The 19,000-nt window shown below is 37.5% G+C and overlaps 1 protein-coding gene across 1 annotated transcript in view; it reads right to left on the reverse strand.

The window, feature by feature from the left end:
* The window catches only part of LOC136857321 (kinesin-like protein Klp61F), a 191,024-nt gene that overhangs the window by 79,473 nt on the left and 92,551 nt on the right, over nucleotides 1-19,000 (reverse strand). Inside the window, exon 5 of the mRNA XM_068230098.1 lies at nucleotides 15,435-15,584. Within this exon, the coding sequence (XP_068086199.1) occupies nucleotides 15,435-15,584 (150 nt within the window). The remainder of the gene's footprint in view (nucleotides 1-15,434; nucleotides 15,585-19,000) is intronic.

Consider the following 19,000-nt stretch of genomic DNA (forward strand, 5'->3'; position numbering starts at 1 on the left):
ATGCACAATCCGTTTCTCCAATAAAAGTTTCGAATCCCCCCCCACGGTTCCCAGTAAAACCCTGTTTGTTTTTTAGTTCTATTAAGATCTCTAGTGCTTTCAATTGACATTTCACTAGAAACACCATACCCTAACTCGAATTTTTTCTAACACAAATTTGTGGAGTCGTTTTTCTATTTCCGGAAAGACTGCACTCCGCCCATGGAACGTTCTACAATCGCCGTTACTTTTTAGAAGATTTTCCTTCTTCGTCAATCACGAATAAACAATTCATCAATATCTTAAATTCCGCCAAAGGCAGGATTTCCGTATATTTCAGCTTCTCTTACAACTCACGCACAGTAAATGACTGCAGACGTTGCAGGATACTATCCTCATTTTTTTGTATTGAAAGTCAGTTAAAGGAGAACAATAAAACTTTGATTTCCACCTATTCAATACTTTAAAAACAATTATAAAAATAGGATCTCGTCATTTTATTGCTAAATTATTAAAAACATAGGACATGTTTGGTTCAAATTTTGAACATCTTCAGCTATACACATTTTTAACAAGGTTAAAACCGGTAACATTATTCTATAACTTGCATTTATTGTTTACTGCTAACAGACTTAATCATAATAACTATTAAAATTCTTTTGAATATAAAACATTATATATTACGTCGACTTATTAAAACAATATAACTATTTGTAGTGTTTGAAAACTTTAAAATCTTGTTCTAATATTTGAAATACAATGTCACAAGTTAGTCATGTATAAATACATTTACAATCTGTTACAGATGTTGAATATCTTAAAATAACTTGTTGGAATACACATAAAAATCTTTTTGTTACTATTGGCGTGAGCTTTATCACACGTTGTACCTTATGGATATAAAATCTTAGTGCACTCTCAAAACAGCTCAGTTTAGGCGTGACTAACATTCTGTTAGTCCGTAAATTAACAAAATGAAGCACACTGTTGATTATAGGTTATAAATTGCTTGTAGACTTTACCAGTGTAGAGCAATTCTACCAACGTTAGCAAGAACACAGTCAAATGGTGACAGCCAAGTTTTGATGATAAGCAAGTGGTAACTTCATCAAATTTTACGAAAGTAAGTTTGTTGACATCTCTGTAACAGGAAAATATTTTTGTTAAAATATGTTAGATGGTTTAAAAGTTGAAGAAGCTAATGTTGAAGGATCAGCACTTACCCTTTCTACTTCTGCCTGCATTTACATTAGTGCACTCAGCTGTTTGACGACGACTTGCGCTCCTCGTGTTGTATGTGTGTCTCTGTATCTGCGGGGCAATGGGAGGGGAGGTAACAGAGGGTAGCGCTCTAGCGAATGACGCGATTCTTGGAGGGGAATGTTCAGAATTTGTGTGGAGGGGTGTTGTATATTCGTAGACTGACTATTATTATTATTCAGGATAAAACTTGTTATTATAATAATAATTATTATTATTATTATTATTATTATTATTATTATTATTATTAAGGGCCTTATTTTTTGGTGAAATAAAACTGTTGATTTCGGTGTTAAAACTAACGCTATTTCGGTAAGTATTTCGTCAAATAAATTGTCATATCGATCGATGTTTCTTGTGAAATCCTCCTTACTCTATGGGCTGAGCCTAATTTTGTGATAAGGGTTTTTAAAGAGAACTCTTATAATATAAGCTTGTTATTAAATCTTAGAACAACCAAATTTACAAAATGTTATAGAAACAAATATGTAAATCACTGATACCTCGAAATAAAGTTAGGTGATCTGCCCTGTAATATCAATTTATACATAGTTACATTTTTTTTAACTGTTCAATTACTTATCTCCAAAGTACAAACTAAGCATTGTTTCAACATTATCAGCATGCAGAGTTGTACGACAGTCAGAAAGTATCTTTGTGTAAGCAGAGAAGCCCCTTTCGCTGTCCACATTAGATGTCGGAAGCCATAATGCTTGTAAACACGTGGATGCAAATTCACTGTGATGATCTATCAAGCCTCCTAAAACTCCACTAACGATGTCTTCTTTCTTCTCCTCCCCCAGATGTGCTTTCGCAGCATTTTGCAAAGTCATATAGCCCTGGAAGAAACTGTTCGTGGATATGCTAGCAAGAATAGGAATGCTCTTCACACTGTCCATGAGAGTAGAGTTCACTTCATTGCTGAGCACATTCGGAAGATAAAATAGTGCCGCAGTGGCTTGAAATATTCTTCTAGCTGGATCCTGTTCGATCATTTTTTTCAGCTTTTCCGTGCATTTTTTCGCCAGATTCTTGATTTTTTCTCTTCTCTATCTTTTCTTTCTCCTGAAAGCTGGTTCAGGGCAACAGCAGTCTCTTTATCTAAAACTAACTTTCTGACTAAATCAAATCCTCCAATTATAATGTCTAGTTTAGGGGTGAGTTTGTGGGCAGTTGGATAGTGTGATCCTTCTAGCACTGTTACAAACTGAGATACAGAGGTCCAGTGTTCCTTAGCACAGGTAGCTTCACACAATATAGCCTTCTGCTCATTGCTGGTTAGATCCTTGAAATATTTTACAGCGTCACTGACATCATCTGACTCTTTAAAGTACTCAAACAGATCACAGAGATATTCTTGTAAATAGACAGCTGAATCGAGCCAGGATCCCCAGCGGGTTAATACGGGCATCGGGAAAAGTTTGACCGTCTTCTCACCGCGACTATTTCTCCCAAAGGAATTTCAAATACCTATGCTTGCGCTTCCGGGTATTTTTGAATGCTTTCTTAGTCATACTTATGCACTTATTCAGACTGGTGAAGTAGCTGGGCACAAGATTGGTTATGATATCTAGTTTGTGGGTCCAACACTGCACGTGAACTAAGTCATCTGAAATTAAACCTTTGAGAGTACGCACACACTTTGTCATATATGGGGCACTGTCAGAAGATATGCCGACAACATCATTGTAGTCTACAGAGTCCTTCGCAACTGCATTATTTATAGATTGACAACACTCTTGCGAATCAATATTCTGCAAAATTTTCACTGAAGCAACGTATCATTTTGAAGGTAGGGCATCTACAGGAAGTATACGGAACAGAATTATGAAAACTGCTTCCCCTTTCCGATTAGTACTTTCATCGCAGTGAATTATCAGTTTTCTATTTCTCACAGCTTCTTTCACTTCCTCTTCATATTCCTTTAACAAGTTTGTAATTTTGGCGGCAAGTATTTGCCTGTGGAAGATCACCAGCACCTGTAGAACAAAAGCATAGAAATGAATACAGGAATACTATAATACCAGTAACTTGCTAATGTTTCGGTTTTACGTCCACTGAAAACTTTTACGATTTTCAGAGTTACCGAGTTGCCAAAATCTTGTCCCGCGGAAGTTCTCTTACATGCCGGTAAATATATCGACATGGGTCCGTCGTAGTTGAGCACCTTCAAATACCCCGGCCGGGTTTGAGTAGCTCAGACGGTTAAGGCACTGGCTTTCTGAACCCAAGTTGGCAGGTTTGATCCTGGCTCAGTCCGGTGTTATTTGAAAATGCTCATATACGTCAGCCCGTGTCAGTAGATTTACTGATATGTAAAAGAACTCCTGCAGAACAACATTCCGACATCTCCGCATCTCCGAAAACCGTAAAAGTAGTCAGTGGGTCGTAAAAACATTATTACTACTCAACCCGATGATTTATTTACAACAGGCCTACAAATACGGGCATATTTTACAATAAAGACAGAATTATTTATCTTACCTTTTATATACTTGTTCATCCACTCCCTCATGCCAGGGTTATCCAATTTCTCAAGAGGAATGTTAGCTTGCATGAATGCTTTTGTTGTGTCTATCACAAATTGTTCTCTATCACTTTTCAACTTCTTTGCGATGTGTAGAGTATCCCCGATTTGCCGCTTAGAATTATGTTCACTTGCTTCATTCTTCTTCTTTTTATGAGTTTCTGATTCCCTGCAGTGTTTATCGCACGTGTCCTTTCGTTCCCACTTAAATACGAACATTACAGTATTTACACATTAGTATTCTTTTTGCAGCATCAAATACATAGAACCCCTCACTCTTGTATTCCTTGGCCCTCGAAAAAACTGTTGTAACTTTAGTTTTAGGCATTTTAATAATTAAATGCTGGGCATTTGCCGGTTAAGTTTCATCAGTAGCGAACTCACACTGCCAAAGAATATAACGCGCACTGTTTTATCGAGGACAGGTCTTGCTACATGATCGCTGTTGTTGTAATCGATAACAGATATCGATTTTTATCGATTGTCTTACATATCGCGGAACTGAATACATGTACTTCCGATACACAGTGCGCATTGATTTGCGTGTAGATCGGTGTAGATAATATACAGCACTATCAAGCAACTGAACTGAAAGCATTTAAACGTTTCTGGTGATCTTTTTCGATAATATTTCGCATTTTTCGTACCAATTGGGGTATATTTCTTGATTATTCGCTCAATTCGCGCAATAAATAAGATTTTGTGATATTTCGCGAACTCATTTTACTAAAATACGGTATTTCAAGTATATAGAAGGTCATATATAGGTAAGAAAGAGGATATGAAAAAATTTTGCGCATATCGCTATTACCAAAAAATACGGCCCATAACAATAATAATACTATTTGCTTTACGTCCCACTAACTACTTTTACGGTCTTCGGAGACGCCGAGGTGCCGGAATTTGGTCCCGCAAGAGTTCTTTTACGTGCCAGTAAATCTACCGACATGGGGCTGTCGTATTTGAGCACCTTCAAATAACACCGGACTGAGCCAGGATCGAATCTGCCAAGTTGGGGTTAGAAGGCCAGCGCCTTAACCGTCTGAGCCACTCAGCCCGGCGATAAAGTTGTTTGTCAGTTTTGTGCTATTGAGTTTGAATGTTTGTATTAACTTTGGAATTTGTTCTATTAATGGGTTTTTTATTTCTATTCCGTCGTTCAGTTTATCTCTAATAAGTATTTGTCTAGGTAGATATGCATGTTCCCTTGCTCATTCATTAATTTTCCTTTATCGACCTTTCTGATTATTTTTAAACCTTTTTCTATTGTGGTAAAATGGTGTCCTTTTTCTTGCATATGATTACTCATCGCGGAAAATTTATGTTTAGCTGCGTTTACATGTTCCAAATATCTAGTTGTAAAACTTCTGCCAGTTTGGCCAACGTAAGAAAAACCACAATCTGAGCAAATTAGCTTATAGATTCCTGAACTTTGGTATTTGTTGTTGCGTGAATTTACATTATTGTGGTTTAAAAATATATTTCTATTTGTATTTTGTGTTCTAAATGCAATATTGATTTGCCGTTTTATGATCGGATTCGTGATTTGGTATACTGCTGGGTTGGTGAATGTAAATGTTGCAAATTTTGTTTTTTCAGTTTTGATCGGAATAAGGTTAGTGGCTAGTTTTGATTTCACTCTATTAATGATTTTGTTGACCACATCTATTTTATAACCGTTGACTGAAGCTAAGTCTTTTATAAATTGAATTTCTTTCTTTAAACTATTATCAGAAAGTGGCATTTTGAAGGTTCAGTATATCAGACTAAAAAAAAAAATGGGTTGTTTCTGTGATTTTGGGTGTAGGGAATATTTTTAATAGCTATTGGGACCTGAGATGGCTTTCTATAAATCTGAAAGTTAAATTTATTTTCTGTTCGTGTTACTGTAATATCTAAAAAGTTTAAGGAATGATTATTTTCTTCCTCCTTAGTGAATTTTACTCTTTGGTAAAGATTATTTAAAATGTTTGCTATCTATTTTAACAAAGGTATCGTCTCCGTATCTCAACCACAAACATAGTCCTTTTATGTTTGTTTTTATTTTGCTGTGCTCTAGATGATCCATGTAAGTATTTGCTAAAATTCCTGACGTGGGTCACCCATCGCCAAACACATCTGTTTGTAAATTTTATCGTTGAATGTGAAATAATTGTTGTTTAAAATAAAATTTAATAGATTTATAAAATCTATTTTGTACGTACTTAACTTGCCCTGTTTAGTTAGATTAGATTTGATGATTTCAATGGTTTCTTTAATAGGTATGCTTTGATACATATTGGTTATATTATAGGAACATATCCTGTGACGTGGTTGTAAGCCGAAAATATTTAATTTTTCGCAAAATTCAATTGAATTGTTTATCATTGAATCGGTGTTAAATTTGTAATGTTTCTTTAAAAACTGATGGAAAATTTGAGATTTTACAAGTAGGACTCCCTCTACTATTGATTATAGGTGTAAAAGGCATATTTGTTTTGTGGATTTTAGGTAGAGCTTTAGCTGTTGGTAATTTGGGAAGGAAGCGGCCGTGGCCTTAAGGTACAGCCCCAGCATTTGCCTGGTGTGAAAATGGGAAACCACAAAACCATCTTCAAGGCTGCCGACAGTGGGGTTTGAACCTACTATCTCCCAAATATTGGATACTGGCCGCACTTAAGAAACTGCAGCTACCGAGTTAACTTATCATGGTTAAGTTTATCAACAGTGCGGGTGGTATTCGGGATTCTACGGGTAGGTCCTTTGTTAATATGCGATTTTCCCAGTTCAATATGGATTATGAAGCCCTGTTTAGCATGGCATGTAGCGTAACTTGTGGAGGAGATAAGCGACTCAAGAGACAAAATATAAACACTCGTTGTGAGTCAATATTAATGGAACGAAATGAGATACCATTACAATTCTTACATGGCGGAAGGTTGTGTGTTCAAAATGACCACCATTAGCAGCCAAACAGAGTCGATGCCGCGAAATGCTGAGCAAACAACGGCTGTCAGTGTTGCTGGTGCAATAGCTGCACAGGGCGCCTTGATGGTTTCCCGTAGCATGTTCAGCGTAGCTGGCTTCTGTCGATAAACGACATTTTTCAAGGTCCAGCTTAGGTAGAAGTCAAACTGTGTGAGGTGTGGAGACCGTGGTGGGTAGTCAACAGCTCGTCTTCAAACTATACACCGCCCAGGCAGATTTTCATGTGAGAAGGCTGACATATCTGCAGTAGCGAGTGTTGTATGTAAAATAATTTCGAAACACCTCTTGGATGGCAGGTAAAAATGATGTTTGCAGCATATGAAGATACACCTCAACAGTTACGGTACCTTCAAAGAAGAATGGGCCAATCAAAACTGCATGACAGACCACACCACACATTAACACTGGGTTGATTAACATGTTTGTCGATGTGAACTGGAGGATTTTTAGGAGCCCAGTACACGCAGCTGAGGCGGTTTAGAGTACTGCTCAGTTTGAATTGTGCCTTGTCAAACCAGATAACCATCTCTGCAAACCGTTCATCGTAGCAAAGCACACATTCAAACCACTCGCAGTACTCCATCCCTTGATCCAGGTCGTCCTCTTTCATACCATGCAGCGATCTTGGAACCTTCAGAATTCATCATATGGTTGATTGGATTACCCTGCTTTCACGTGCACTCTGATTCACAGATTTTTTTATGCTACCTAGAAAAAAGGTACAACAAAGCAGTGCTGGAAGCTGGATTCAGCATCTTTACCAGGCCAGACCTTTCCTTATGCACTTACCGAGCAGTACCATCAGGTTCAAATTTATCCCGAATACAAACAATTTTAGTACGTGTTGGTGGCCAAGTTCTGTACACATTACGCCATTGCACCTCCACCGTGTTTTCGAACTTCCAGCACCACTTGAATATGGCCTTGCGTTGATCAAACGACAATCTTACTTCATTCATTGCTGCGCTGTGATCTGCTGGAAAACTCACGCCAAGATTGTCGCGCTATTCAAGGAACCATCAACCGTTGACAACACAATGGACTATGCTACCGTGCAAAAACTACAACAACATGTCATTTTGTTCCGAAGATTTTAAATATCAAAGAGTGTCTATTTTTCTGGACCCCCCTCCGGATTTCTCGTCAGGGAAGTTATCCAAATCTGATCTGTCATTCGCTTGTTTATTCCTATCAAACTGTGAATATGTGTTTTAATCCATATCACCATGGCTTTTCTTCTACAGGTTGACATCGGTGGCATCCGGCAACAGCCTTATGTAGTCGCAGCAATCAGGAGAGGTAATGCCAGTGTTACATGTATTAAAAAACTGAAGAAATGGACACTCAGTTGCACACATACGGAAAGCAGGAATAAACAATGCTGCACAAAATGAACTCAGAAGTGAGACTTTCATAACCAATTTAATAAACCATACCATAATGGCTTCTTGTTCAAAGATAGTCTCCCCAGAACATAATCAACACACTACTTTTACCATGTCCAAATAAAATACCAGACAACTTTTAGAAATCAAGAATAAGAAGGATTTCGATTCTTGTATTTTGTCATGTATATTGTGCCACAGCCACGATGAAAAGAGGCCTACAGTAACAAGGCAAATTGACCATTAGATATAAAATCTTAAAACACAAAACTGGTTACAAGAAAAAATGTAACACAGAATGAAATGCATAATAGTTTCCTTTGTTAGACTGTAACACAAATGGAAATTCAGTATTATAGGCATCTCTGAACACTTGGAGATAATGTTAGTTGTGTTTTGTGGCCACAGTGCTAAGAGAAAATACCAGAAACTGTCACCCAACTACTTTCAGAAATACATTCAACTGATTCAAATTATGAGCTAAGGATGAACAAAAATGCACTGAAATACACAGAACTACCACATACAAAAAGATCAATATGTCTTGTACATTGACAGCGGGAAAAGCACAGAACCGCAAGACAAAAAGCACGTGGCCTACAACTACAACAAAACAACGCACAACACACAAAAAAGAAACTCCATCTTTCATCTCGCTTGTAGGATGATTGCCGTCCCGAATTCCCAGCTGTAAAACACACACGATGCTGTAGGGTGTGGGAAACGTGATACACGAAGGCAATGCATGATACACTTGCCAAATAAACACACTTGAAAATGAGGTTGCGTAAATTAGACAACCACACAATTCATCCTAGGGGAAGAGTATTGACCATACTCGAGGTTAAATGGGTCAAAATTAGGAAGTAAAAATAAATTTAAAAAATAGGAAGACTTGTTAAACTGAACGTTTCCTGGTAAATCAGAAGGGTTGGCAGGTATGAAATAAGCATAACAGTTTGTAGACAACACCACGTGGCTCTTGTGCTTGGAAGTAGCCCAGTGATCCTACAATCAACGTGGAGAATGCTGATGGATACACGATGTTCTTTGTTTATATCAGTTCCGGTTCTATCAATAATGGCAGAATAGTGCCTATGTTCAATATCCTTAGTTCCTATTTGCCTGCATATTTCAAAATTTTCTGTGTGTTATTAACCAACTCAAAAATTCCAGATTACAACTGGTACATATTAAAAATTAAATGACACTTGGGTGGAGTGGTTATTGCTTATCGCTGAGAATAGGCAGACTGAATAGTTATTACACAAACACATTAGTGACAGGCCACGACGAATATGAGAGAATTTGAAAGCGAATGCTACAACTGCCCAAGGAATAGAGCAAGTAAAGAATAGAATGGAATGGGTGATGATCATTAAGGAGCCACCAAAGTTAGAGCGAAAGGAACCACTGAATCACTAACCAAGGACAAACCCACCAAGCAGTGCCCGGCGGCAGACCCAGACGACAGACGCTGCACGAAAAAAGTAACAGTTCATGGCATGAACGAGTTCAATCAGATTTGTAATTTGTAATTACGAAGTTAGATTGGCTTCTACACAGACAACCTGGGTTTGCCCGTTTGGTAAAAAGTAATTAGTGACTCAAAACAATTTTGTGACTGGAGGTTAACTCAAATTGAAATCATATTACTAAGCAACAATCTGGGCATAAATGTAATTTTATCTTATTTTTGAAAATAAACTGTTTAACTTACTAGAGTCTGAAGTGGGGTTTTATGTGCAATTCGAAACGTTTTGTAATTCTGAAACAAACATGTGAAACAGTTTCGCGTGTGTAAGACTCAAACCTTTGATAAAAGGAACATAACCAGCACAAGTTATCACACTATATGTTTCTATTCGTCCTGCTGTTATGTTAACAGAAAAAGACTGCAATAAGCAATTACATCATTAAGTTCCAATGTCCACATTATTCTGAAGAACTTGTACATACAAAATTCAACATTATATACAGCAGAATGAATTTGTGACAGTCTGAGGTATAGCACTACAGTAAAACCTCGTTAATTGAAAGTCGTTGGGACGCAAAAATCTGACTTTGAATTACATGATTTCGAATTAACCGCCGCTACCTCAAAGTTCAGAAATGCCAACCCCTGCTGCATTACAAAATATTCTATGATCCATTATAGCACGCAATCACCTTCATTCACAGTTAAACCTTTCAAATGCCGTGGGGAAAAAATTCCTAGATGTATCCAACAAGGTGCAATTATTGAAATAATGCTCTTGGATAACGCCATACACTTCGAAACGTAACCTCACACCCGGGAAAAATAAAACACGATTCAAAGAGAAGGAGTATGGTAATTTACTGTATATGCACGACGCAAGTTAAGCAAATAGGTTATAACCTAACTAATTTAAGTGCAGTAAAAAAGCATTTGTACAGGGGAGCCAACAAGGCTGTCGAAATTGTGAACACATTACACCAACAAAACAAACTTTAAAAACCCCAGACATATATTTAAAACAAATATCAAGAATAATAGATTACTTTGTATAGTACCTGAATAGTTCACAAAAGTTTAATGGTCCAGTAGGGCTCTTTTGCCCCCCACCCACACATTAGGCTTGTTGCCTTTAAAAGAAAGAATGTACGAGAGGTTGCTTCATCTTTTTTTTATTTATAAACACTACCTACGAACTGCTCCATATAGGCCGTAGCCTTATTTGTAGTGTTGTCAACATCATTTGCACTTATCACTGTGTGACGTACCCACTTTGCCCACAGATGTATGACAAATTTATAACGTGGCGGGTCACTTTAATATTAAAATAAATAAATGATATGTCATTGTTTCTCCAGAAACAGTATCCCAAGGGCGCCAGTCTTCAAGCTTATGGCTTGAAAACAAAATTAGATAATTAATAATAATAACAATAATAATAATAATAATAATAATAATAATAATAAATAAAAATATGTAATGAGACTCAAAAAACTCCCAGGGGTGGGGTGAACGGAACACAAATCATTAAGTACATTAACTTGGAATTTAAGGATCATTAATAATCATTTCATAAAATACAAATTAAAACAGCTATTTATTAAGATGAAAAACATGACGTAACGGCGTATTAACGAAATCTGAACTTACGGAAGCAAAAGAAAAAGTGAATGAAATTAACTCTAAGAAAATGAACTGTTGCGCGAAGACTTGCAGTAACTTATGCCATAAGCTCACCAAATGTAGACTCTTTTGTCTTGAAGCTGAAGATGGGTGGATCTCTCGTACAGGCTGCCTCATCTGTTGTTGGATTCCAGTCCTACATCTACATTTCCTGTCTTTAACACTTCCTATTGTACTCCTTACATAAAGTCGTAATGAGCCCTAATTTTAAGTGCAAAACCACCATGGGTTATGTTCATGGAGAGAATACATTCGTATTCTTCCGTATTACGGAACAGTAGCGTAGCTAAATTCATAATAAAAGCTCTCCTCCCCTATACCAGTCAGAACTGGTCTCCCGTTGACTACCTCTTGTCATTGAGATAACAAGTCCCAATGAGAGTAACTTTTGAGTAGAATATACTCAGATGCGAAGTGAACTAAGTTAAAATCTTCTCCGATGTGTAGACATAGAATCGTAGTAAGAGTATCTTCCAAGCGTGAGAATCAGAATCAGAATCTGAATACGAATGCGAGTCTGAATGAGAGACTTAATGTCCTCTCCAGCCCTTGTCGGTGGTATATATTGGTTCAAAAGTCTCTTTCCATAATCCATATCACATGGTCCAGTAAGATTCGAGGTCTCATCCCTTCTCCGATGTACAGCTGTGAATCCATCACGTTGCTTCATTACGTTCATTCGCATAGGCTGAACTTTCCCGCTGAAATAAAGCGTCCCCAAGCATAGTTGGGAAAGTGGGTGTTAATAATGTATCAACTGTCTCTTCATGATGTGGAGAGGGTAATATCTCTCGTAACCTCGATGACGTACTTTTCCTGGAACTGGGCTGAAATTAGCCTGCTGACTCTGGTCACCTCACAACGGCTATTGGAAAATTTACTGCAAGTCATAAATATGCGTGATGTTGAAATACTTTACCCAATAATTTGTTCGTTCAGAATACGTTATAGCCGCGATACAAAGAAATGAAATGATGATTGAAATGGATGATAAAGGCCCTATATATATATACACACACATACTAATTTAAAATGACCTATCAGTGATTAAATATATACATCTTATCAATTAAATATATAGTTCAATAATTAAAAACATTCAGTGATGTCCCAAACATCACAACTGAATCCAACACGGCTAGAGCGGCAAGTACATCATTCCTTGACAGAATAGTTGCCTCCTGCGCCGTATTCAACATCAGCTGTAGCTGCATCTCCCTCTGGCGTCACGTGACCACAGTTGATCATTACGGTGGGACCCCGCTCTTCTGAAGTAGTCTCCGCATGGTCTGTGGCAATGTATTCGGAGAAAGTCATACCGACATCGGACTTTTGCCGTAACTCATAACATTCATCTTCATTGTCGTCTTCATTTAACAAACCAAAACCACCCTTGACGAAGCAGTCCCAGGCAACGGTCACACACTGCATTGCATCAATCACGTTCCACTTGCGTATTTCTCCCGCCAGAATATTTCTAGCAACTTCCCGGAGAAAATAACGCACCAGTCTTTTTCTGTAGGCACGTTTCACAGATGAAATTATGCCTTGGTCTAGGGGCTGCAAGTAGCTCGTAGTGTTGGCCGGCAGAAAAAGACGCACGTTTTAAAATTAAATTACGTTTGTGTGCAGTGCACTGATCCAGCAACAGAAGTTTTTTCCTGTCCTGGCATGCCATTTTGTGCTCAAGGCATACCAGCCACTCCTCAAAAATTTGGCCCGTCATCCACAAAGTCTTAGACGACTTACATTTGCACGGAAAGTGCCTGACGCCCTTTTAAACATCATGGCTTCTCGAACTTTCCTATGACGAGGGGAGGAAGTGTCTCGCTTCCGTCCTTGTAAGATTTCCCGCCATGGCACTTCTCTCCCTTAAAACCATAAGTCCGTTTGGGCTCAGCATTAAAAAACAATGCAGTCCCATCGGCAATGAAGATACTGTTCAGTGCATGCAAACTGATTATGTGAGCCACGCATTCTCGCAAACTGTCTGCATCACTAGTGTTCACAGATTCGGCTTCTCCACACACTGCCTGCCACGCGATATTGTGCCGTTACTTAGAACGCTGAATCCATCCGTTTGAACACTGAAACTGAAGACCTATCTTTGGCGTCAGTTCATTCGCCTTCCCCTTAATACTGTCGCCATCAACAGGGATATTGTTTGCCTGAACATGCCGAAACCACTATCAATTGTACTTCCGAATCAAGTGTTGACCTCCACAAATGCACATTCGCTTTACTGTATTTACACCCTGCATGCCCTGAGCTTCTATGCTCTCACGATTTTTTTAAAACATTGAAAGCGTGGACACAGGAATTCCGAAGTCTTTAGATATTTCAGTTTTCGTTTTTTGTCCTTTGTCGACCTCCCTTATAATTTTTCACTTTCTCTCCGAGTCTCTTTGAAGAATGCTGACGTTTAGCCATCTCGCAACACAAAAAAAGGAACACACGTGCCCTAAACTAACATACCATAACAATAAACTAAAACACAGTATTATTAAAATATAACAACCTCGAAGTTTATAACTGCACACTAAAACTTTAAGTAAAATAAGTAACTAGAAGAATACAAAATAACTGTGATTTCACTAGAACTTGGCAACTCTGAAGTATGCTGTAGACACACCAAACTCAAGCGAAAGTGCGGAAGGATACATGTTCCGGAAGACGCGTTCGTGACGCGGAGGATTATTCATTCATATTACGCCCTAAAATATTTTTAACAAACTGAACGACAATTTCGAATTAAATATCTGAATGTCAATACTGGGACCGACGTTCTTCGAATTGCGAATTATCCGTATTTCGAATTAAACAATGTAAATAACATGCAAAACCGTACCTCGTGTTTTGGGGAACGAGAGATTCTTCGAATTAGGCGGCATATTGAATTAACCGATTTCGAATTATCGACGTTCTACTGTATCTGGAAACAAACCCTTCTCCCTTTTTTTCTTTGCATGAGCCCACAGTCACCTTGAATTAGTTGCAAGTGGCTGTCCTAGTCTTACACAAAAAAATTTAATAGTACTACATCATTCCACAGTGGCTAGTCCCTTCTACAACTGCGCATTCTTCCTCTCCACCCATCTGCTAACCAAACCGTCCGCAATGCTCTTCTCATGAACAGAGAATCGTTGCAAGTAGAATGATGGCAGGAGGCTGTAAAACAGACCAGTTTCATCCAGATTGAAAACATTGCATGGTTCACAAGCATTCAGAAACCCCTGAAGTCCAGGTCTGAACAGTCTCGTAACTTACACAGTTTGAATCTCAAATTATAGCTTCGTACACAATACTGCGCCATACTTTGAATAACTCTATCCAGCCATTTGAGGCTATTATAATTACCGAACCTTTCCAGCATGCTAGGTAAGATGCAAAGTCTTCAATCCCCACGCCTGCAACTTTGAGAGCATTTTCTCTCGGCACTGCGACACACACTGGAACAGTCGCAGCTTGTGCCGAAGAAAACCATTGGTGTACAGTTCTTCTAGTTAGTCATTTTTGACATATCCTCTCTTCAAGTACCGACCGCAATTGGAAGCACTTCACTGGATTGTGTGTCTGTTATCCACGAATTGGATACCGAGATGCCAAGTTCCTTCACAAGTGCAACACGTACTGCTTTAAACTAATCCACATCCCCCATAATATGCATCATATTTTCTTCAATTGAAAAGATGTTTGCTTTCTTGTCTCTCCACACACGAAAAATGTTCGGAAGACAGATCACTTTCGTTATCCAAAACTTATAATATTTCAGAGTGCCAACGTCGCAAATAACTTTCTTAGGTATTCTTAAAGTTGTCCCAAAAATCTGGAAATCTGAAATGAGATTTGTTAATACTGGGTGAAGATTATATTATGAGCTTAAAAAAAATTGAAAGGAGTGAGAAACAAATGGTCTGAATGACATGAAAACAAAATTCTGGGTACATAAACAGAAGGGCTTTGCTGTATTAACAAAGTAACTTGTCTTAACATTTCACTATTTGTGTGTGTTTATAAATCTAGGGCAGATCATTGTAAATTCACTGTATATACAAATAAATTTACAGACACTATTTTAGTAAGTCCATGTGAACACAGCACAAGTTGAACATCTGTAAGTACACTACTAACTGCCTGTGAACGGGCAAAACTTTACCTGGAATGAGCATTTAACATGGTTGCTGCCGTTTGCCTTTTCAGCGAACCTCTTTCCATAATTTCGTATACTTCGTTCTTGCTGCGCACTGTCAACTCTTGCAGTCCATGAACAATGACTGCTCCTTTCTTAGTGGCATCTTCATACAACCTAGAAAATAAGAATAAAAGAAAATTATATCACAAATACAATACCAGTATAATAGTTCACCAAACCTTCTCAGAAATGTCCTCAATGCTACAGGTTATTTTACAGGAAAAGACAGCATCATTTGCACACTCAAGTGTTCAATTTTGCATAAAAATTAATTTGGATAAATGAGCATGTAAATACACATCAAAATTATCTATATTTACAAAAAGAAATTACTTGTCACAATATAAGAAACCTAGTTTCACAAAACAGTGTACAAATTTTTCAGAATCAACTCAATTTAGCCACCGAAAGTTAATGACATTTACGAAAGGAACGGAAGAAATGTTAAGTCCCAAAAATTATTCCATAAGATTAATTTAGTTTCATGTTCTATTTAACATGATTCACATCACAGCAAAACCCACATTTAGCGTAAGGAAATTTTAAACTTCTGAAGAATTTACAGTAGAACCTCTATGTAACATTTTTACATGGGCCTGATATTTTTAACCTTAAATGGGGATTTACCTTAAATAGAGGTTTAAGTAGAACGCACACCTTTTCCAGATATCTTTGCCTGTATTAACAAATTTTACTATCATACATTATTTACACAGTGACAGCAATAAATCAAGGAGATATATACCCCACACACTGTAATGTAGTTACAACTTCGTATGGTTTGTGCTCAAGATTACTGGCCTGTTATCTAAACAAGAGACTGGGATTGCACTATAACTAGTGTACCATTACGTTACAGTTGAGATGATCATTAACATGGAGATGTAGCGGATAAAATGGCGCGGAGCAGCTTCAGACAGCGCAAATATATATGAAGTGTATCCAAGAGGCATGTTGTTCGTAATTAGAAGGCGGAGACTTTATAAAGACCGGCGAGAAAGAAAAGAGTTTCTTAGATAGAACAACTATGGTCCTTAAAAAATAATTGAATTCATTCTATTCTTAACCACTTTGTAAGAGAAGATCGCATTTAAAAAGATAGTACTTTTGCTCCGAGCCAAGAAAATTATTATCAATGTATGAGAAGAAAGCCGAGAGATAATATACATTCGAGCGGAGAATTTAGTTATTTACGCCTGCAAAATAAGCCGAGACGAGAGGCGAACGCATACACTTTCGTTTTAAAATATTGAAGTTAAGGAAAGCTACGGACCAGTAAAAGATTGAGGAGAAAAGAGATATTAATTAGAAGCATCAGCCAACGTTCAGCAGTCAATATTTTTTTAATGAGAATAATCTTCATTGGAAATATATATATTTAGAGCACAATTTCGAAGTATTAAGAAATACTAATAACCATTCATACTTCCTAGAAGGCTTATAATGGAAGATCTAGCTATGTATTCTGCCCAAATAATGTTGTCTTCTTATTGCATGGACACCGGCGTTATGATGAAACACGCTTTAACTGGTGGAGGAGGATTACCTGAGATGCCATGACTTAAGCCAGACTGCCGAGACCGATGCCCAGCTGTGACATATACGGAGACCAAAGCTAATTGCTCAGAGATGGCATAATAAACGAGCAGGAGCCAGCAATTGACCCAATCGAGACGAGATAAGTAACAAGTTTCCAAATTACCAGTTCAAAGTTTTTTGTAGTTGTTGAAATATAATAGGAGTACAGAATTGCCTACAAAAAAATTATATGTGCCAGTATGTGAATGCCAGTGCTAGATTTTAAAAAGTTAACCGCAAGCGTGTGCCAATTTGAGTAATAGTTATACCGTACTCGTAAGATGATTTTAGGTTATTGTAAGCATATATGGAACGTGTTTATCGATGTTTATGCACCAATCTACTCGGAAAGATCATTTAGCGTTGAACTAGGCAAGATCAAGAAGAGAGTGAATTGCAAAGTAAAACCTGGATATTGAAGAGACCAAATTGGCAGACATGGCCATTATGACTGTATAATAAGAAGAAATGGATTAAATATTAGGAATTCGCGATTAATAAGAAGATTATGTCGTCGATGGACTAGTAAACCGTAACAAAGAGGTTGTTTAGAAGAAATGAGTTGAGAATTTATTTATGCAGATGTGTCTATAGGGAGCGTGCACGGTACTAGTAACAGAGCGCTCTGGCGGAGTTCCGAGAATTAATACGGTGAGAGTGCGTTCCGCTGGAAGACTTGCTTCATAGTTGTGGCAAAATATATCGTTGCATCTTGTCGTCAAGATAAATATGAAGTAATACTATGGAAGTTGTAATGCTGTACATATAAAAATATATTTAAACCTGATATAGTTGTCACAGGGCAAAATTAATAACAATATTGTAACTACATCATATCTATGAATCTGTGAAAACTCAAATTTCGCGAGTGAGATTTCCGGTGAAATTGACTGTGCTTTTGACAAGCTATTGACAGGCAGCAACCAGTAAGCGAATAAATAGGAATTCAGTTGGAATAAGTAGATAACACGTCAATTTCTGATAAGATAGATTTATACCAGTGGGTTATGTTCTTTATTATTGGTGGCAAGAAATTTGCTAGCACACAAGCTACGTAAACAATGTCGCTGATATACGGAATATTTTTCAAGACTTTGAAAAGTTTCACCCTCTGTATGCATCTTTCAACATGAATTCGCACACTTGCTACATTCTGAGTTTGTAAAACTTCTGTAAATCTTCCATTGTGAAGAAAAGGCGGCATAACAAGTAAAGAATGAGCTGACTGTGTTTTAAAACCTGGGAATCCTTTGTCAGCTAATATAATGTCCTCTTCACTCAAAAGATTTAGGAAGCCTGAATTGTTAACAATAAAAGTATCACTAGTTCTTCCACCATAACAAGGGGAAACAAAAACAATAGTTCCGTTTGGGGCCACAGCTAATAAAAATTTAAATCTATAACATGACTTGTACGAAGAATACATGTAACATCTCTCATCTATTCTTGCTGGCGTTTCTGATTTCATTTCTGTGCAATCTATTATAACTCGTGCATCATGATAAAATGTTTTAAAAGCGCGAGGCAAAGTATTTTGCACAGATAGTTTGCTAGGCCAGAAAATAAATTTAGAAATGAGTTTCTTGACTACTCCGAGAGCAGTAAAAAATATTCGCGCAACAGTAGTCCGATGTATACCAAATATGACTGCCAAGGAAGCAAAGGTTATACCCAACTTCATTTTCATTAAAAAGAGTATCCAAACATCGTTATTACTTACATTTTTATAGAAACTTTAGAAACAAATAAAGAAAGTAAAAACCTAAATGTTACAAATGAAACACTTGTTAAATCCTTCAACTGTGCCTCACTTTTTATGCTCTGGTATCCATGAAATAAGTCCAGGGGGTGTTGGAACCACAACTTTTATCCACCTTTCCCGAAATACTTGAAGGTACTGTGCTTGAGTAGCACTGTGCCTACATCATTCCCACTAAAACACAAGTGAATTC

Source organism: Anabrus simplex, chromosome 1 (genome assembly GCF_040414725.1).
Source record: "Anabrus simplex isolate iqAnaSimp1 chromosome 1, ASM4041472v1, whole genome shotgun sequence".
Lineage (NCBI taxonomy): Eukaryota > Metazoa > Arthropoda > Insecta > Orthoptera > Tettigoniidae > Anabrus > Anabrus simplex.